Genomic DNA, 19,189 nt, shown 5'->3' with positions numbered 1-19,189 from the left:
AACGATAGATAAAGTTCGGATACAGAGAGAGTATATAGAAGATAAATAGAGAGAGAAGATAAGAGGAATAGAGAGAAGAGCTTATGAGAGATAGATAGAGAGGGATATAGAATAAATAAAGTGAAGAGATATATGCTATATATAGAAGGATAAGAGAAAGATATAGAGATCTATATATATATATTCATATAATATATAGTAGATAAAGTGAAGAGATATAGCTAGCTAGCGCAATCATGTATAAATATATATATATATATAGATATCATAAGAGAAATAGAGATAGATAAAGATCATCTTTATATATATATAGATAATAGAAATAGATAGATATCAATAGTTATATCTAGATATAGAGATAGTCTCTCTCTCCTCTCCCTCTCGCTCTCTCCTTTTCTCTCTCTCCTCTCGCCTCTCTCTCTCTCTCTCCTCTCTCCTCTCCTCTCCTCTCTCTCTCTCTCTCTCTCTCTCTCTCTAAGAGCTAGGATTGTGCCAGACCGAGCATCAATCTTGCTAGCCACACACGTGCACACAAGCACCATCATGAGCACTTGGATAGGTCCTAATATCTCCCCATGCAATTCCCCCACACTCATTCACACATACTCCTGTATGCTCACACACACACTCCTGTATGCCCACACATTGACACACTCTCTCTCTCTCTCTCTCTCTCTCTCTCTCTCTCTCTCTCTCTCGCTCTCTCTCTCTCAGACTGCATCTGCCGGAGCTAGTGGCTGTAGTTAAATTGAAATATTTCCCGGCGTGTGTCAGAAGCATGCAGAATGATAATTATGACAGATCTGATTAGGCGGGCCGAGTCGGGCGGCTCCGGGCTGCAGGTGCGACCTTGTGCATTCCTGAGTGTGTAAATAAAATTAATTACAAGCGTAGGGGGCGCGCAGCGCGTGACATCAGCGCGCACAGGGGGGACTCCCACGGGGGGCACCCTAATGGAATATTTTCCCCGAGTCTAATAATACAGTTGGTATTGACTTGAGGTAATTAGGGGGATCATTAAAGCGCTTTTCCCGGCGTATTTGCCTGCCTGATCAGATTAGCGACTCTCTCTCTCTCTCTCTCTCTTTCTCTCTCTCTCTCTCTCTCTCTCTCTCTCTCTCTCTCTCTCTCTCTCTCTGATGAGCGAGACTGACTTAGCGTCCTCATCACATCTTCAGCATAGTCTTCAATCACTATTTTTAAATGTACTGCATGAATTGAGCCTGGAAGAGGATATAGCATAAGTTGCCTTTCAGCCATGTACAAAGAGACATTTGAGATTTTGTGTTTACTTTGTTGCCACTTGTATAAATAATCTATTTAAAGTTCAAGATGAATTTCCAAGTTGAACAAGACACACAGCCATAGCTCTGAATAAACAACTGCATATGAACACTTCTATTTCAGAACACTTTTTGGGGATGGAAATTTGTTCAGTTTCATTAGTATCTGAAGCAAACTTGTAGGCCAATTAAGAACACTTATTTAGCTGACATAGACAATTTGCAGGTTCTCTGCTATTTCAATCCTTAATTCAATAAGACCAGTCATGATTTATCAGCTTAATTATACTTTGATATTAGCAATTAAACCCCAGCTTTGAATTAAATCTCAATCAAGCTCTTATAATTGATGGAATCAGACTGCATGTAGGTGCTTTCTGTGTTTGTAATGTTGCTGCCGTTGTTTATCTCTAGCTCATCTTCAGTGTTTTTGTTGTCTTCTGTGCATTCATCCTCCATCTGCCTCAGTAGTATTGAACAGAGAAGATTATAAACAAGGGGTACATTTGCAGAGGGAGAACAGTGTTTGAACATTCAGTGTAGCTGTGCAGACAGTGCTGCCACCCAAATATCAGCCCACCAACTAGATTACGGTGCAATTTCAACAATTGCTTTTCAAATGAGATATATTCTAATATCTCTTAGCTAATGTTCTCAAGCAAGGCATTTATCCTGTAGACCAGTAGACTGTGGTTTCATCGGGGAACTCCTACTATTGTTACTTTGTTCGGTGCATTTGTGTGTGAATAAGATCTTTTGCTGAAAAAGAACAAAACGTGCAGTTAAAAAAAACCCGCTGTTACCACACAGATGTTTAATGTGCTCCATTTTAGATGGACTGGTCATTTGCCTTTGGTTATTCTTTATGCTCCATCTGTCTCTATTTGGTTGCTCAAAAATTCCCCGCACACTTTATTGGTTCGGCAGCCATGACGTAAACTGCCACACAGAACTGGTTGGTATTGTTTCTGGGAGTAAGTGCTGACACAGAGAGGGCCATTTCCTGCACAGTCATGCCTTGCCTCCACAATGTGTGTCGTGTTAGCTGTCAGTCTGTTATTGTTGTCAACTCGCTTATTGTATCTGGAGAGGTCGCGACCTCTCTTCAGAAAACGTTAACTGTTTGGCTAAGACTTCTCCATGTCGCAGCTCGAATAGAGATTAATTGTTTGGCATGTATGATTCAGACCGGCAAATTTCTCTCCTAAAGCTCAGCCACTGACATCCTCACAAAAGAGGATAGTGACACAATCTGGCAACCAGAATCTGGAAAGCATCCACTCTGACAAGACATCAGTCATACCAACGTGATTAAATAATAAAAGAATATTTTTTAAAGGCAAGTTTTCAAATTAGTTAGGATGACTCATTTTTTAATCCTCAAAAGCTTTCTTTAAGAGAAAGGCAGCTTCATGATTGGTACATATGAGAACTAGAAATTTCATCATCCTTTACTGCAGTCTCAAATCCAACCATCCTTCGGGCCTGTCTGTCATTTCACAAGAAAAGATGTCCATTTCATCCATCTGTTTTGTAGTATGCCTCCTTATGAATTCTCAGGACCGGCGTGTGAATTGGAATCAGATGGCGACGTAATGAAAAATGATACAGAGATAAATAAAAATGTGGCTGAACAATTAATTCAACTCTTTGGTCGCCATCTGGCGAACAGCCTTAGATTCGGTCTAAACAAAGAAATATATTTTTAGAAAAATGTTAATCTCCGTTATCTGTAACAAATTCTCTTTTGTCTTTACAAACATGCACAATTATTTAACGTCTTCATACCTTCTGTTGTGTTGCGCTTTATTTTTTAAAGTCCACTCATGTATTTGACGATAGAAATGGTTAAAGTTTGAATTCACATAATTAATGTGCTCGAGTAAAAGTGGATTTATGCCTCTGCGTTGAGCCGTTTCAGATGCTCCGTAGACAAAACTATTCGTCAGGAGATTGAGACTACGTAAAGAACACAACATGGAGCATGTGGGGGGAAAAAGGCCCGGTAATCTTCGTTTCTGTAACGCTAGATAAATTAGTATTTTGCGATCTAGCAAAGCCATTTCCAGGGCAAACCTTCTCACCGCGAGTGAATGAATGAATGCAAACACGATTACTTTTATGTATATAATGAATGCACAGCTCAGTAATCTTCTCCTTTCCTATACCGAGACAAATTCATATGTTAAGATCTTGCTAGCAGTCATTTGTTTGTGCAAACCTTGCCATTGCCCTGATCTTCTCCCTAACGCATAGTCAGTGAAAGAATATAAAGACGATTACTTCGGCTGTATAATGAATACACATCATAACCGTCGTTATTCATCCGGTGTTTCAGTGGTGCCACGATAACCAAAGGGTTGAATCCTACAATGAACCATGAATTAATTCCTTACACTTGAGGCAATGATGGCGGGACCACCAGAACACCTCCACAGAGGAGCATACACTTGGATTAACACTCCAGAGACTTTGGGCCTTTGCTCATGTGACTATCTGATGAGACAAATGGCATTTAAATCATCTCTGCAATTTGTTATTAGTTCACTCCAATGCTCATGTTATCCCTGTAACATACAGTGTACAAAGTGTGTGTTGCACGCCATGTTGAGCCAACAACTTTCAATGGCTGTGTAGATGTTCAAGAAGAAATTGAATAAAGATACTTACAGACAAATAAATAGGATTGTACGGCTGGACTGGACGCAGGATGCAATGTGTTCCTCATTTTATTTTGTAGCACATCATTGCTGCCTTCCCGATTTCCCTTGCAGTTCAAATAAGGCCATTGACCTCATTTCCATTGCGATATCTTCCTCGCATTATGCCAAAGATTATTTGTACAGTCACTCAAAGCTGTTCTATTTGCATATAAAGACTTATTCTCCCAAAAAGAAATCTGGCCCTGAATTTGCAGTCAATTATTGCTTATTGTTGCGGGAGATTCACATATGCCTGACCATCAGGAACGTTTCAACACTCCACCATCGTCAGCAGATGGGCGTCCACCATGGCCTAATGTTTTTACAACACAGCACACGTTACCTTGCGAGGTGAACGCTCACGTGCAGCAGCTTGTTCGTCCTGCTCAGGGAGGAGAAACGTGTTATCGGTTGCATTTATCTGTATAGTGGTTTCTGCCAGTGCTGGGCCTTCTGCCAGGTTCAAGGAGGAGGAAAGACAATAATGCATTGTCTTCCCCCTACTTTTAGCTCCCTCCCTTGTTCAGACACAGAAGACGTTTGTCTGCTGCTGTCCTCCAACCCGCCAGCCACAACAATGGCCACAATCATTTCTTCATCTGTGATTTATTTATTCTTCCTTCATTTTTTGATGTGTCATCTTGGCCTTTTTTTTTTTTTTTTTTTGGTCCAAATGGTCCAACCCCAAATGGTACTCGGTATACTCTCATAGTCTGTTTCTGCTGTTGAAACCGAGGCTTGATTTTTGGTCACGCAGTAATCCGAGGAAGGAGGGGGAAAACCTCAAATGGCAAATTGATGGACGTCTGTTGGCTTATTTTATTTATTTATTTCTACAGTGGCCGAGGTCAGCCTGATGGGACTGATAACAAGCAAATGAGATTAGAGGGAAGGTGTTGGCCAGGCCGTGTGACAGACCCCTCTCTCTGTCTGTCTGTCTGTCTGTCTGTAATGCCCTGTCTCACAGCAAAGGCAGTTGCTCATCAGGGTTTATCTGAGCTTCCATGTTGGGTGTGTTTGCAGTGGCAAATGGGTGGATGGGCTGGGCGGTGAATACTGTGCTGTTCTCTGACAGAGCAGGCCTATGCGCTTATTGGCAGCTTGTGACTGCAGCACTCACATACACGGTGCACCGCATTGCATAGCTGGGTGAATCTCGCATATGAATTCAACTATTGTGTTGGGAAGAAAATATTTTTATCAGAACACCCGGTTGCTATTTATACCCAGACCACACAATGGTCTGCTGAAGAGTTTATTACCCTTTTAATTTGCCACCTTATGACCCCAGAGCCCCATTAGCCTCTGGTCAGATCGGTGTCTGCTGTAAAACAAGAGAGGGCTGCTGGTTCTTGATCCGAGTCCCGTTGTTTAAAACTAATTAATAATTAAGCAACGATGACCTAGAGGCAGCGGATTATTGTGCAATATTGTCGCAGGTGTGTGCCAACATAGCAAGATAATCCTGTGCCTGTCAGTGCTTATTGCTCCGATGAACCTGTTTGCAGCATCTGTGAGTTCAACTGAGAGATGTATTTAGCATCAAAACAAACTGGCTTTCCAGTTTACTTCTAACGCTGTGATTTCAAACACACATCTGGTAATCTAGGTTGGAAAAATGCATTGGCGAGTTTACTACAGTAGGTCAATTCAAAAGCTTATAATTAGTATTTGTCTCTGGTATAAATCTTCTACCCATTCTGGTCTAACTTATCAAATTATCTCCCAGTTATTTTCTTGACTAATTGATTACTTATTATAAAAAAACAAAAAGCAAAGTGTAAAATGCTGATCTCACAACCTCCTGATTCTGAAGTTCCTGTTTTTCTCTGATCAAAATTCAAACAGTGATTTGGAAAAATGACAACCAGTTAATGGACTCATAGTGTCAGCACCAGTCTAAACATTGTTTCAGTATGTTTTCCATCCCACACAAAGAATTGGTGTGCAAAGTAATTTCACAAAATGATTAAGCTGTTACGGCTAATGTGTTAGCGAACAATTGTTTTATCTTTATCACCCAGCAGACACCGAGCAACACGGAGCATCCTGACCAAAGCACTTCTTAACCAGACCCTCATTTACTCGGGCCGTCTGCTGTTCTGTGCTGGGTTATCTGCTTATCTGACACGGTTTGATGGACACGTCTGGCTGCCTTTTGTGTAGGGTAGATAGGAAGTGTGAGACGTACAATCTAAGTCCTATCTATTGTATAATAAAAGTCCTCTTGATACTGAGGGTTTCCTGCGAGTGGCAATAAGCCAATCTTATCGGTCATAGATGTTCTTGCAAGTATCACCAGTCCTGTCGCTGTCATACTTTGTGACCTTGACGGTGAAACTGTGACACGATAACGTTTCTAGACTGCGAGTGTATTCCGTGTTTGCCGACAACTAGGCCTCTCCTGAACTACCTGTTCTATTTATTTATAGAGTGCCCTTAATGATCTTCAACAAAACACAGAGTACACTGGATTGAAGAGCCCTAGATTTTTGTTTTCTGGACCGTGTTGGAACACTTTAGCGGCAGGGGCAGCAAGTTCCATGATCCATTCGAGAGCGGCTGGTGCTTGTCAGCTGCGGTGGAGAGGCTCAACAAATTACGTGAAATAATAAAAGGGGAAAACAGATTTGCACCAGTATGGTAATGTTGAACATAAAATCTTGTTGGTTTAATCAATCTTTGGGAAGATTGTTGATATACAGCTAGGTTTTACATCACATATATTGCATGCTACTTTACATTGTAGAAGGAATAAGTTTTATGCCTTTCACATTATCCCTTTCTTTTTTTTTTTTTTTTTTTTTTTATATTGACAACATGGGAGTCAAATCTCACTAACTTCTCTCAATCACTCTCTCTCTTTCTATTTCTCTCCATCTCTCTGTCCTCTCTTTATCCCCGCTGCCTCTGTCTGGCCTGTGGAAGCAATGCAATTAGACAAACACAAACAAAGCTCTTGAAACTGCCATGGAAAATGCTGACTGTCCACTGTCCACAGTGCTGGCCGGGAGCAGCGCTAACTGCTGTTTGACGTACATCACATAAAAGCGTTTAGCAAATGCCCGTGTGATTCTTCCTTCAACTGCTTCTATAAAAGATGAATGTCGGCTCAAAAACTGTGGAAATGCCGGCAGCGAAGTAAAAAAATCCACACAAACACACATCCACACTTGTGAACTAATAAACTCTCTGTACTTTATTTCATCAAATGGACTTCCTGGCATTGAAATGGAGTTCACGTCGTGCCTTTGTTTGATTGGCTCTGCTACTTTGGGTTTAATCCTGCTGGTTTTGGGAGTGTTTGAGTTGGATTACTCCATCGTTGGGCCGGGGTACAGTTTCTCTGGCTTTGACAAGATGGTGTGTGGTGGTGTGTGTGCATCTGTTTGTGTGTTTGTGCCCTGTGTGTGTGTGTGTGTGTGTGTTCTCCCTCACTACCGAATCAGCTGAAACCACAGACAGCCCAACTGGAGCGCCATCCAAATCCCTCTGCATGCAAATTAAAAACGCAACAATAAACGTGGCAAAGGAACAAGGTGGGCACGCAGGCTTTATGGCCCCCTCTACCCGCTCTCCTCTCTCTCACTCTCTCTCTCTCTCTCTTTATGTCTCTCTCTCTCTCTCTCTCCTTCTCCCCCTCTCGGCTTCCTCCAAAACCCCTCCTGGGTTTGATGTGGCTTATGGGAGGAGTTGGAACAGGGGACAACCAAACTGCTGAGTTATCTCTTGCATGCAGTGTGGCGGCGTGGCTCTGCCCTCTGTGTGTATGCATGTGTGTGTGTCTGTGTGCGGACCAGCAGCGCGGTGTAATCCTGTGGAAATGAAAGGTGCTGCCGCGCACTGGCTGGGAGATTACAGCGCCGCTCTGTCACGGTGCCAGACCAGACTACCCGGCTGAGCGAGTAGCCCTCTGTAACGCACACACACACCTCGCCGCTTCTCTTTGACGCTGTGTTTCCTCCTCGCTGGTTTCACTCCCCGTCCGTCCCTCCTTCATCCACTTCTGTCCCTTTACAGCTCTCTTGTAGCCTCACCCCCCCCCCATACTCCTCTTCGCTCTCCCACACAGCACTACAGTGTGTTATTTCCTCTCACTCTTACTCACACACACTGCCCTGCTGAGGTTTAGGTCATCGTGTTCGAGGCTTTGAGACCACGTCACTCGACTCCTGCAGAGCCCTTCTGTCTGTACAGTCGTGAATCACGAGTTTGTCACATGAACAAACACTAACACGCAATTGAATTAATGTAAATGTGGGAAGACCTCGATCCAAACCAAGCCAATAATCCTGACTCCAATGACACTCGGTTAATCATTTTGTCTATAAAATCTCCGATGATTGAGAAAAGGGGAGACCAAAAGTCCAAAAACCTTTTAGTTAACTATGATGTAAGACGAAGAACTGCAGTAAATCCTTATATGAGCAGTAACCAGACAATGTTTGGAGTTTTTGCTTAAAACTGATCAGTGTGAATCAGCAGAGACACACAATTATTATGAATATTTTCTCATATTGATATATAGTTGTGCGGCAAATATATCTTTTTGAATTACAATTTCCTTTTTTAGATTGTTAATTTAAACATTGTATAAAACATTAACACAGTATTATCATATCTGTAACGTACTGCAGTTTGTACTCTACAAAAACAATCTAGAAAACGGCAAGCGAGTCACAATGAGTCTCCGAGTCTTCCTCTCTTTAAGGTCAAACTCATTGAACAACCTTTGTGTTGATCAAATAAAGCGTTTGTGATTGCAGTTGTCCGCGTCCTGTTCCTCAGCTCTGTCTTTCATGGCCCTCTGCTGGAGTGTTTCAAACATGGGAGTCACTCGCTTCCTCCCAAGGGTGCTACTCAGTGTGTGTTTCTGGTCACCTTAAAGTGTTCCTCCCTGCTGTGTTGCTTGACCTTGGCTAATTCACCTCTTCTTCTTTAGCTAAACCCACTAACTGCAGGTGTGGCTACTGTGAAACAATGGACTCTTCTGTGTGTGTACTTGCACTATGATTTTAGTTTTATTTTAGTTCTGCAAAGTGTTGTTGCAACATCTTTTGTCCCCATTTTGATTCCCTAAATCATTGGATCTTTTTTTTTATCTTGGTCCTTTTGATGCTTTCCTCAGAACATCGTCTGTGCACGTTGTTCTCACAAAGCATATTTAAAAATACGGTTCTCCTCTTAAGTAAAACCCTGTACAACCGGGTGACTGTGTCAACCAGTTTCCGTACCCTTGCACCTAAAATGAGTTTAAACACTCCTCGAGAACATAACACATTATCTTGACCTGTGCTGACCTCTGAGCTTCACTGAGCTTCACTGACCTGCTCTTCCTCTCCCTGTGTCTCCCTCTAATCCGTCCTTCAGGGCTGGCTCTGTGAGCTGCTGCGTTGGAAGGAGGATCCCTCTCCGGAGAACAGGACGCTCTGGGAGAACCTCTCCATGATCCGCCGCTTCCTGAGCCTCTGCCAGGTGGAACGTGACGCCATCTACGAGCAGGAGAGCAGCGCCGGGCAGCAGCAGCACCACAACGAGCGGCCGATGCACTTGACGCACATCTCCAATGACCAGCTACAGGTGAGCGTCACAGCACTTGTGTGTGTGTGTGTGTGTGTGTGTGTGTGTGCGTGTGCGTGTGCGTGTGTGTGATAAAACATAAAAACAGGACCACACATGTAAAAATGAACGTGCAAACTAAATATAAGAAATAAACACTGTTATTAAATACAAATATTTTTTACAAACTTTAGTGTAACCACTTGTTATAAATGTTAGAGACGAGGTAGACAGAGTCAACAGAAGGTCTTTTTTTTTTTACAGTATTTTGATCACTTATGTGAGGATTTGCTGCTTTTCTAAAAAAAAGCAATTTGAGGACGTCGACTTGGGATTTAGTCTGATCAGCGTTTCCCTGTTTTATGATATTTTAGAGACAAAATGATTCATCGATCAGTCGACAAGATAATCACCGTCTTCCTGTATTTCGGCATATTTTACTAATTTTTCTGTTCTAAGTTCTATATCAAAAGTAAAAACTTAGTCAAAAACACAATTCCCCCCCCGGGTTCATTTCATTTTAACTAATCTTTCAGGATTTTGTAATAAACAACACTTTGGAGTTTTCATGAAGTCTTGTTAATTAGAAACATAGCAACAATTAAAAGTTCCTACTTTTCAAAAAAAAGCCGTTTTCAAAGATATCATTAGCCTGAACGTATTTAATAGAGCCGCTTTATAAAATACATCTGGCAGATGAATACAAAATAGCACACGGGCTAAGTTAACAGTCAAAATATCTTAATGAAGTACAATAATACATCTATTAAAAGTCTGAGTCACAGCTGAGTAGTTGATTAGTTATTTGGTTACTTGGAGACATGGCCAGTGTTGTTACAAAGGCTGCCATTTACTGGATATAAATAAAGTAATAGGATTTCTTTTTACAAATCAGTTTCAGCAGCAGCTATGGAATGAGGGAATTTTGTGATACTTTGCATGCAAACAGAAATGCTTGTAGATTGATGAAATAGGATTATTTGGGATTTAATAGTGCCGTTTTACAGCATCCATAGGAGACTAGTGTTTAAATATTTTGTGCCGGTCCTTCACTAACGCAATACATTAGCCAAATTATCTCCCATTTGCTCAACAAGAACTATCATAGCTCAGTATATTGCTACAGTAAAATCACATCTCTGGGTGCATTTATGCAGCTGGCAAACGGAGTCCCTGCAAAGTGCTGTTTTTGCAAACTACATTATGAAACACCTATTCTACAGTGTCTGACTCAGAAATGAAAATAAAAGAGCACCCATTTTGCAGGGTCAATAGGGAGCACGAGTTGCCCACTCACTCCCTCTCCAACCACACAATGAGACATTTTACGAGTAATGTGTCATGTGTTTACACTAACGGGATTCTGACGGCAGAGTGAAAGCCATCGATAGCATTCTCACACTGCGGCAAATCAGCCAGACCATCGCAAGGAGAATTGTGCACAGGGAGCTTGTTTATCACTGCCTGGCAATAGAGCCTGATAAGCAGCAGAGGCTATAACAGAGAGGCCAGTTTCCCACTGTGTGAAGGGCTGTGTGTGTCTCTTGAGTGTGTGTGTGTGTGTGTGTGTGTGTGTGTGTGTGTGTGCCTGTACTCCCACAATGAGAGGCACAATCTCCACATTCCAAAAAAAGAAAAAGAAATCATATCTGCCGAACTGATTACATTCAATGAGATATTACATGGAAAATTCCTTGAACCAAGTGCCTGTTCTATACACAGCGGGCCCATTTTTCCTCACAACTCAATTGATTTTAATGAAAGGCCTTATTAAGGCGCCATTAAGTGTTCACTGATAACATCCCCGTCTCCTTTCTCTTCCCCTTATTTTCCCACTGCAGGCTCAGCCACCCCAGTCACAGCATCAGCATCAGCATCAGCACCAGCACCAGTCCTCCCTGTCCATGCAGCACCCCTGCCAACCCCTTTTGTCCCAGCAGCCCTTGCAGCAACTGCAGCCCTGCACAGGCCCCCGGTTGCCGCCGCGCCAGCCCTCCACCGCCTCTCCAGCCGAGATGGAGGACGAGGTCGGCCGCGGAGGGAGCATCAAGTCCCGCACGTGCGGTGGGAAGATCTCCCTGGAGGCTCTGGGCATCCTGCAGAGCTTCATCCAGGACGTAGGCCTGTACCCCGACGAGGAGGCCATCCACACACTGTCGGCCCAGCTGGACCTGCCCAAGCTCACCATCATCAAGTTCTTCCAGAACCAGCGCTTCTACATCAATCACCCAGCCAAGGCGCCCAAGGAGCCCGGTAACAACATGAACAGCACCACCACCAACACCAGCAGCAGCAGCAGCAGCAGCCCGGCCTTCGAGGAGGATTTGACGGACTTCAGGGAGAGCAGAGAGCTGCTGAATGAGCTGGATGACAGCACGCAGACCAACAGCACCATCTTCTCCATCAAGATTGAAGAGCAGCTGGCCCGAGGCGCAGAGGCCCAGTCAGAGTCAGAGCACGAGGCCAAGGAGTGAACTCTCCCCCGTCTGAACATATACTGAGAGTTTTCTTGTGCACACACAGACTGATGACTGTGCTAAATGTAACGCTCCGGCAGACACAGAACCACCGCACTGCAAATAAAGAAAAGTAGTGTTTTTAAATCAGTGCAGCGTCTGGACTATATGAGGAGTGTTTATATATATATATATATATATATATCAGCTGCAGACTGACTGTGAAGTGAGCGTTCACACACTGGAAAGCCCATTTCAGACTCAAGTACTACTTTTTGGATTTTGTAAAACTTGTATTATTCACTGTAAAGACTGATGCATCATTTAAATAATCTGCACAAAAAAATATTCTAAGTATGTTGCCGTGGATATTTGCTGACTGCACTCTATGTCTGTTGTTTTACACTGACTTACTTTATCTTTTTGAGCTACTGATTATATTTAAAAAGAAAAAAAAAAGTCCCCCTGGAGTTTGCTAGGACTTTGATAGGTGTTTACGTATGTGATGTTTAACTGGATTTTTTCTTTTTTTTTTGAAATAGCAAATGAAATCAAGGACCAAGAGGTTGACAAGGCCTTAATTATGAGGTATCAAGTCTGGAGCCTGCTGGCAGATTAGTTATTCTTTTAAAAAGCGCATAATGTGATTATGAATCACTCCAAACTCTGGAACGCGATCACCCAGCCCAGGTGAATCTCCGAGAATAGCTCAGTCTTTACATATTATTTGTTAGGGAGGAAATATAAATATATATATATAGACATTATATTGTAACTGTAAAAAAAAAAAAAAAAAAAAAAAAAAATACAGTCTTAAAGAAACTATGCCAACAAATGCCTTGTACTATACGGCACTGCCGATGTTAGATTATTTTGCAAAACCTTTGTCACTGTAACTCTCTGAATTTCCACACAGTTAGAAATGTGAATTACACCATGTTTATGTTGTCCGACATTATTTATTTGCAGATCATGCAGTGTTTCTGATGTAATTACTTTTTTTTTTTCTTTTTTTTTTTATGTTACGTAGAGCGTTTTTAAAATCCCACCAATCTTTTTTCTATTTATAAATGTGATTTCGATGGGCAGTAAAAACAAAAAGTGTCTTAAACGTTTTAAATGGAGAAATGTGCTTTAAAGGTTGCCTATAAAAAGTGCTGTATGTCAAGCAACTCATGCTACAAGCTTCACAATTAATGTTGTATGCAATTTTTACTATCATGCAAATAAGCTTAGGTAAAATGACTAACCTATAGAACACCTTAGAGAGAAAAACATATGCAATCTGTGTGAAAATCGATGTCTGCGATGTGTCTTCCTTTGGTTAACAATCCAATTCAAAAAGCTATTCCTGTATAAATATTCTGTATAAAAGTGTTTCTTTTTTATGAGTTTATTTCAATGAGAACACCAGTTATTTTGTTACGACTGACTGTTTTATAAGTGTTTCTCGGTTCCTTTCTGCAGAAATGTTCTAACTAGAAGTGGTTATTGATTGTTAATTACACAATTAAACTGTTTGTATTGTACCACAGATTTCTTGCCATTAACTTGACCAGAGTCTTTTGACACCAGAGTGGGATTTACCGCTCTGCGAACAAAAGATGAAACAATGTGAATTGTTTTTAAATCTACTGCTAAGAGAAATCAACTCCAGTTACAGACTCAGCTGCAGTCACTGAACACGTTATTTGTAATAACTGTAAATATCACATCTTATGGAATCATTGATTGTTTATTATTGTAAATATATTTGAAGTTTGTGCAAGAGCTCACCGTACAAAAAATTGAAATCAACGTTCTGTCGTGCCTCTTCCTCTCAAACCGACTGTACCTGGGCTCTTCTACTGCATCTTCACTTCTACTGCTGAGTGTATCTGAAGCACCTGTGAAATCTGAAATAAATAAATGTTAGGTGTGAACACCTGTAATAGCAAAGCCCTCTGCAGGGAGTTAAGATAGAAAAACGGCACAGGTGTCCTGACCTCGCCGTGAACCCCCCCCGGGTGAGGCCAGGTGTCTGCACCTTTTTAGGATATTACCCTCACCTGTTAACACCCTGCGATATGTGCCAGCCAGTCTGGGCTGGCATTCCCTTGATGTTCTGCTCTTCTTTTTCATGAATAAAAAGCCAGAGTGTAATATTGTGTGTGTTCAGGGGAAAAGAAAATCATATAAAACAGATCATACATGCACAAGAAGTGTCAGACACTCTCAAGGGGGGGGGGGAGGCATAACTTTCTTCTTCTTTTAGAAGAAGAAGAAGAAGAAAAGAAGGTGCATCGACACATGTCGGGAGGTACAAAAAGAAAAATGTTTTTCCTGATTTTGACATTACATGTGACAAACTCCTCATTATCACTGTTTTCATAAGGATCAGGTTTAATTGCTTCACACTTAGAAAAGTTTTCCCACACAGATGGTTAATACTTCACTATAACAGCGGTGGTCACAATACTGTAAATCGGGGGATTTAAAAAAAAAAAAGTTTTAAATTTAATTATTCAGTGAAATATCCTAAAAGACAGTTAGAGAATACAAAAAACACTGTCCACATACAGCTGTAAAATATTTTATTTTTTAATATATATAGCAGACATCACTTCTTTTTAGTGGACGACGAGCTGAAAAGAATCACAACTGCTGTTTCCTCACCAGAAAGCTGGAGTTTCGCCATGGGTGAGAGACTCTAAACTCTGTCTCCATTAGGCTGTTCGTAGGCTCTCCACAGCATCAAACACACTTCAAAGACTTTCCCCAGATGTCAAAATAGAAATCATAATTACAACAAGAATGGTGACTGATGAATCACTGACTCTTGTTACCCCGGGCTTCTCATGCGGTTGCTTACTTAAAAAATTAGCAGGCTACACAAGATACGTTTCCCAGAAAGCATTCACAGATGAGGCCACATCATGCTGCGGTACGCCACTTTTGGGAGGAAAAAAAACATAAAAAGTATCATCTTGTGATATTTGTGGAAAATCTCAATGTCATACCAAATAAATAGTTCCCTCATAAAAGTTCCAGAGTTGGTGCTTGTGGCCTGCTGAGGGTTGCGTGAAGCTACTGCGGCCAAATTAAAGCTTAATTTGAACCCAGTGAAAGTCATCGACACTGAGATGTTTGTTGAAAATATGTAGCTGTGAGAGCAGAACGCCTGTAAGCAAAAATATCAGAAGATTTCCAGTTAATATAATCCATTAATAGGTAAAAAATAAAACATTTGAAGTGAAAAAAATGATTTATTGATATTTATTGATGATTTTAATTAAAAAAAACACAATTATGGTTGGAAATATTGAAACAGTGAAAGTTTGGGTGGCTGTATTCAGCAATATTGAATCATAAAGACATAATCATTATAGTATAAAATATATATAATATAAAGTAAATATATAATAAGAATAAAACATAAAATAAAATAAGTAAATTTAAAGTCTACTTAGCTAAATGTACGTAAAGTAAAAGTACTACATTATTATTAATTATTATATGATTGCATTATTAAAACTAATGCCTTAATGTGTAAGTAACATCTTAATGTTGCAGCTGGTTGGGTTAAGATAATATATTTGTATTAAATATATTTTTGGGTAGTTTAATCTAAAAAACATGATATATTTAATAAACTCAAAATATGTTATGTTGTAAAATCTTATTCTGTAAAGTAACTAATAACTAAAGCTATCCAATAAATGCAGTAAAGTAAAAAGAAAAGTACATTGTTTCAAGTAGAGTTTAATTACTTTAAAAGTAAAGAACTCCCACCGAAGGTAAAAATGCTCAATGAAATACTTTTTTAATCACTTTTAATAGGTGTAAGTTATTGCGATAATGTGCTTTTTATTCATTGCTAGGATGCAGATCCGCAGGATGGACACATTTAAAGAACGTATACTACATGCTCCACTGAACACAAACCCCCCAGAGTACGCATGAAGATGTCAATCAACAGTGCACATTAACACTTCACAGACGACTTGAGGGAATACAGGAGAAACAGGAGTTTGGGTCTCTACGAATGCAGATTTCGAACGAGCATCATATGTTATGTGTTTTTTTCTTCTTTCCCAGCCTGTGTTGTACATCACTTAACAACTCTGACAAAGGTGGTCCGAAACTAGTAGCTCTGCCAGACTGTCAAGTGTCTCACTGTTGGATGAACGGCTCACAGCTCGGCTCAGTCCCTCGCAGTGTGCTGTTATATAATGTGTCACATGTAGCACTGGAGCCGGTGTTAGCGTTCATCAGCCTAATATACGACATTCAACAATCACTTAAAGAATGTCATACAATCATGAGAACGAGGAACGGACCGTTTAACTCTATCGTTAGATAGCAGTTAAGTAGACGATGCCACTTTAACATAACACGACATGAATTAATCTAATAGCAGGTCAGACATGTTGTCCTCGTGCGGAAACATTCGTCCCGACGTGCGACGAAGAGCGTAAACTTTTTAAGAACGAGAGAGGAATCTTAACAGTTTTGGATGGACTGTGTGCGTAATGATATGTGATCAATTACAATATCCACAGCTGTTCATTTTCCTCTTTGTTTTGTTTTCTATGTAGGGTTCATTATTTTTTGGCTGATCATAAAAAAAAAAAAGAACAATACTAAAATATAAGTGGAAAACACATTTGGAAAACATAAGTTGTGTGTTTTCTTCATATTTTTCTCTTCACTTTCTTTCACTCTATAAAGGCCTTTTTCTTTGAGCTTTCAATGTTAGAAGGGAATCTAGTTTATTTGGGTGATCAGTGCCCTCTTGCAACAGGAATCACAAGAATCCTCTTCCTGTACCAATATCTTACACGTTGTCTGTGGATTCTGCATTCATATGCAGATATGTGTTTGTAGAGAATACTCTGTCATGACAGATCCAGCCTCTCCTGACGTTTTCATCCCCTGACCGTCCCCACCCACGCACTCACCTGCTTCCCATTTCCCCTGATCAGCCCAGTAGTATCTATACCGGTTCATTTCCACTAGCTTGTCCAGCCTTGATCCTCCTGACTGTCTGAACCTTTGCTTGTTTCAAAGAGTGACCATTCTGTGATTAATGCTTAAACTTTGCATCACTGTGAATGTATTTGTGTTTGTTCTGTGCTGCATGCGTCACTAATCCGCTAAAAAAGAAAGCGTACTCAAATAAAGTGAATCGGTGGAAGTTTGAATTTCTCGATTAATGGATGAATTTTTGTGGAGCAGATTTGTAGTTTAGGGATCCCTCGTGTTTGTATGTCCCGTGTGACGAAGACTACAACATAAGATGCAAACCAGAACAACATGATGCTCGGTGCAAAGTCACATCAATGAGTGCACATGCACTCTTTAAAGGCCCGAAAGAGATTTATTGGGCAGCACCTTCGTGATGTTTCTGCTACGTTTAGCTCCAGATTAATAGGGATGTTACACTCAGGTTGCTGCAGCACAACATCGGCAGGTCTGGCTCGTGCTGGGGAGTCCTAAGTGCCTACCCATGAGCCCTTGGGACTTCGCAGTAAATCAAACAGGAAATGCAGCAGAAAGCCTAATAAAGTTATTCTAATGATAGCAATCTCTGCGGAATCACCCCGATGTAAACACACTCTCTCTCTCTCTCTCTCTCTCTCTCTCTCTCTCTCTCTCTCTCTCTCTCTCTCTCTCTCTCTCTCTCTCTCTCTGATACTTGGTAAAAGCCAAACATTTTCCAAAAAAAAAAAAATATCTCAACCTCAAAATGTGGAGAAGCGTAAACAGAAGGTTAGAGGTGTGGAAATTAATAACATTAATCACTGAGTTGCTTTACCATCAGACTAAACATGAACGAAGTCAGGGGAGGATTGAAACCTTCCTTCTGATCACATTCATTCTGTAACATCATGCTCACATGCAAATGAAGGAGTGGCACATAACCTTGTCTTATCCTGATTATTACCACGTCTTTCTTTTTCAGTATGATGCCCAATATTTTCAGTCAGGTGAGTCGTGTAACTCCAACGCAGCTACAGGCCTCATCTCGCCACACGTTTGCAGATATCTCAGGGCTGCAGAGTCGTGAGTCTTTAGCCGGTTTTACATTCCAGGCCGTGTATTTATGTTTGCGGCCGTCCCCCCTGCGTGCCCTTTTTATTCTGTCTCAGACATAACAGCTTTTGTTGGAAGTTTGTAGGCAGACACAACAACACAGCAGCGGCTCCACAGCTCTCAGACCTTCCACCTCTTTACAATTCAAGCATATCAAGCATAATGTTGTGAAACGGATCGCTGAGTTGCCAGAGAATTATCTTCAAAAGTTTGTGCCGAGAAGCCACAGAAATCAATATGAGTCTATTTCTTTTGTAAGAGTAAGTAAGTATTTTATAAAATGTTTTAGTTTCATCAGAAGAATCAGTCTATAAAGGACTATAATTGGTTTTGTAGTCTTTTCATCTCATGGTAAGGAATTATGCATAACTGACTGTAGAGCCTGCAGTGAGAGGGAGCGATCAAAACTTAAAGTGAAAATCTACTCATCTCTATTTGTTGAGTTACGGCCTGTTGTGCATTTTCTAGGAATTTAGCTGAAGTGGCCTCTTGTTATTTGAAGTGCTAATTGAACCCATTTTCCTTTTGCAAACCTGTCTTACCACTTTCATTTTAAAGCAATAACTCATCGATGAACAACACCACTCAGCAGGCGCCACTTGTCACAATGGTTCCACTTATGCATTGACCAAAACAGACTCAACAGTGAAAGTTGCATCACAGTTTTTCTGGCCGTTGGCGCGTCAAAGTGCCTCGCCACTTATCGGTCTGCATTGTCTATAACATATTCAGTTTTTTAAAAGCACAGAGCTAAAAGCATCTCAGCAGATAAACTGGTGGATTTAAGGTAGTGCGTTCTCACAAAACATGGCAGTTTTCCACTTCACACAACCCTAACCCTAACCCTAACCCTAACCCTAACCCTTCACAAACCTGTCCTCGGAGGGTTACACGCTGAGGCCTCTCCAATAAAATTCCCAAACAAGAAAGGAGAAGAATCACGCTCAGTCTTTGTCTTTGATATTCCTAAATGTCCTTAAACCTTTGCAATATTTGAACCGTATTGAACTTAATTCACTGGATTTAAGTAAAGCGTGCTCGCATCTGTGTCAGTGTTTGTAAATGTGAGTTGTGATCTTTCAATCATGGGGATGCTGATCCAGGAGAAGTTGAC

General features: G+C 41.0%; 1 protein-coding gene across 1 annotated transcript in view; it reads left to right on the top strand.

Moving 5' to 3' along the window:
- satb1b (SATB homeobox 1b) overlaps positions 1-12,818 on the top strand; it is a 28,584-nt gene extending 15,766 nt beyond the window's left edge. The window contains exons 7-9 of the mRNA XM_029451124.1: positions 8,774-8,838; positions 9,356-9,565; positions 11,386-12,818. Coding sequence (XP_029306984.1) covers positions 8,774-8,838; positions 9,356-9,565; positions 11,386-12,018 — 908 coding nt within the window. The 3' untranslated portion in view covers positions 12,019-12,818. The remainder of the gene's footprint in view (positions 1-8,773; positions 8,839-9,355; positions 9,566-11,385) is intronic.
- Positions 12,819-19,189: the final 6,371 nt, after the last annotated feature.

Source organism: Cottoperca gobio, chromosome 16 (assembly GCF_900634415.1).
Source record: "Cottoperca gobio chromosome 16, fCotGob3.1, whole genome shotgun sequence".
NCBI classification, from domain to species: domain Eukaryota; kingdom Metazoa; phylum Chordata; class Actinopteri; order Perciformes; family Bovichtidae; genus Cottoperca; species Cottoperca gobio.
The sequence above is the reverse complement of the archived record's forward strand: the minus strand, read 5'-3'. Positions and strand labels throughout refer to the sequence as shown.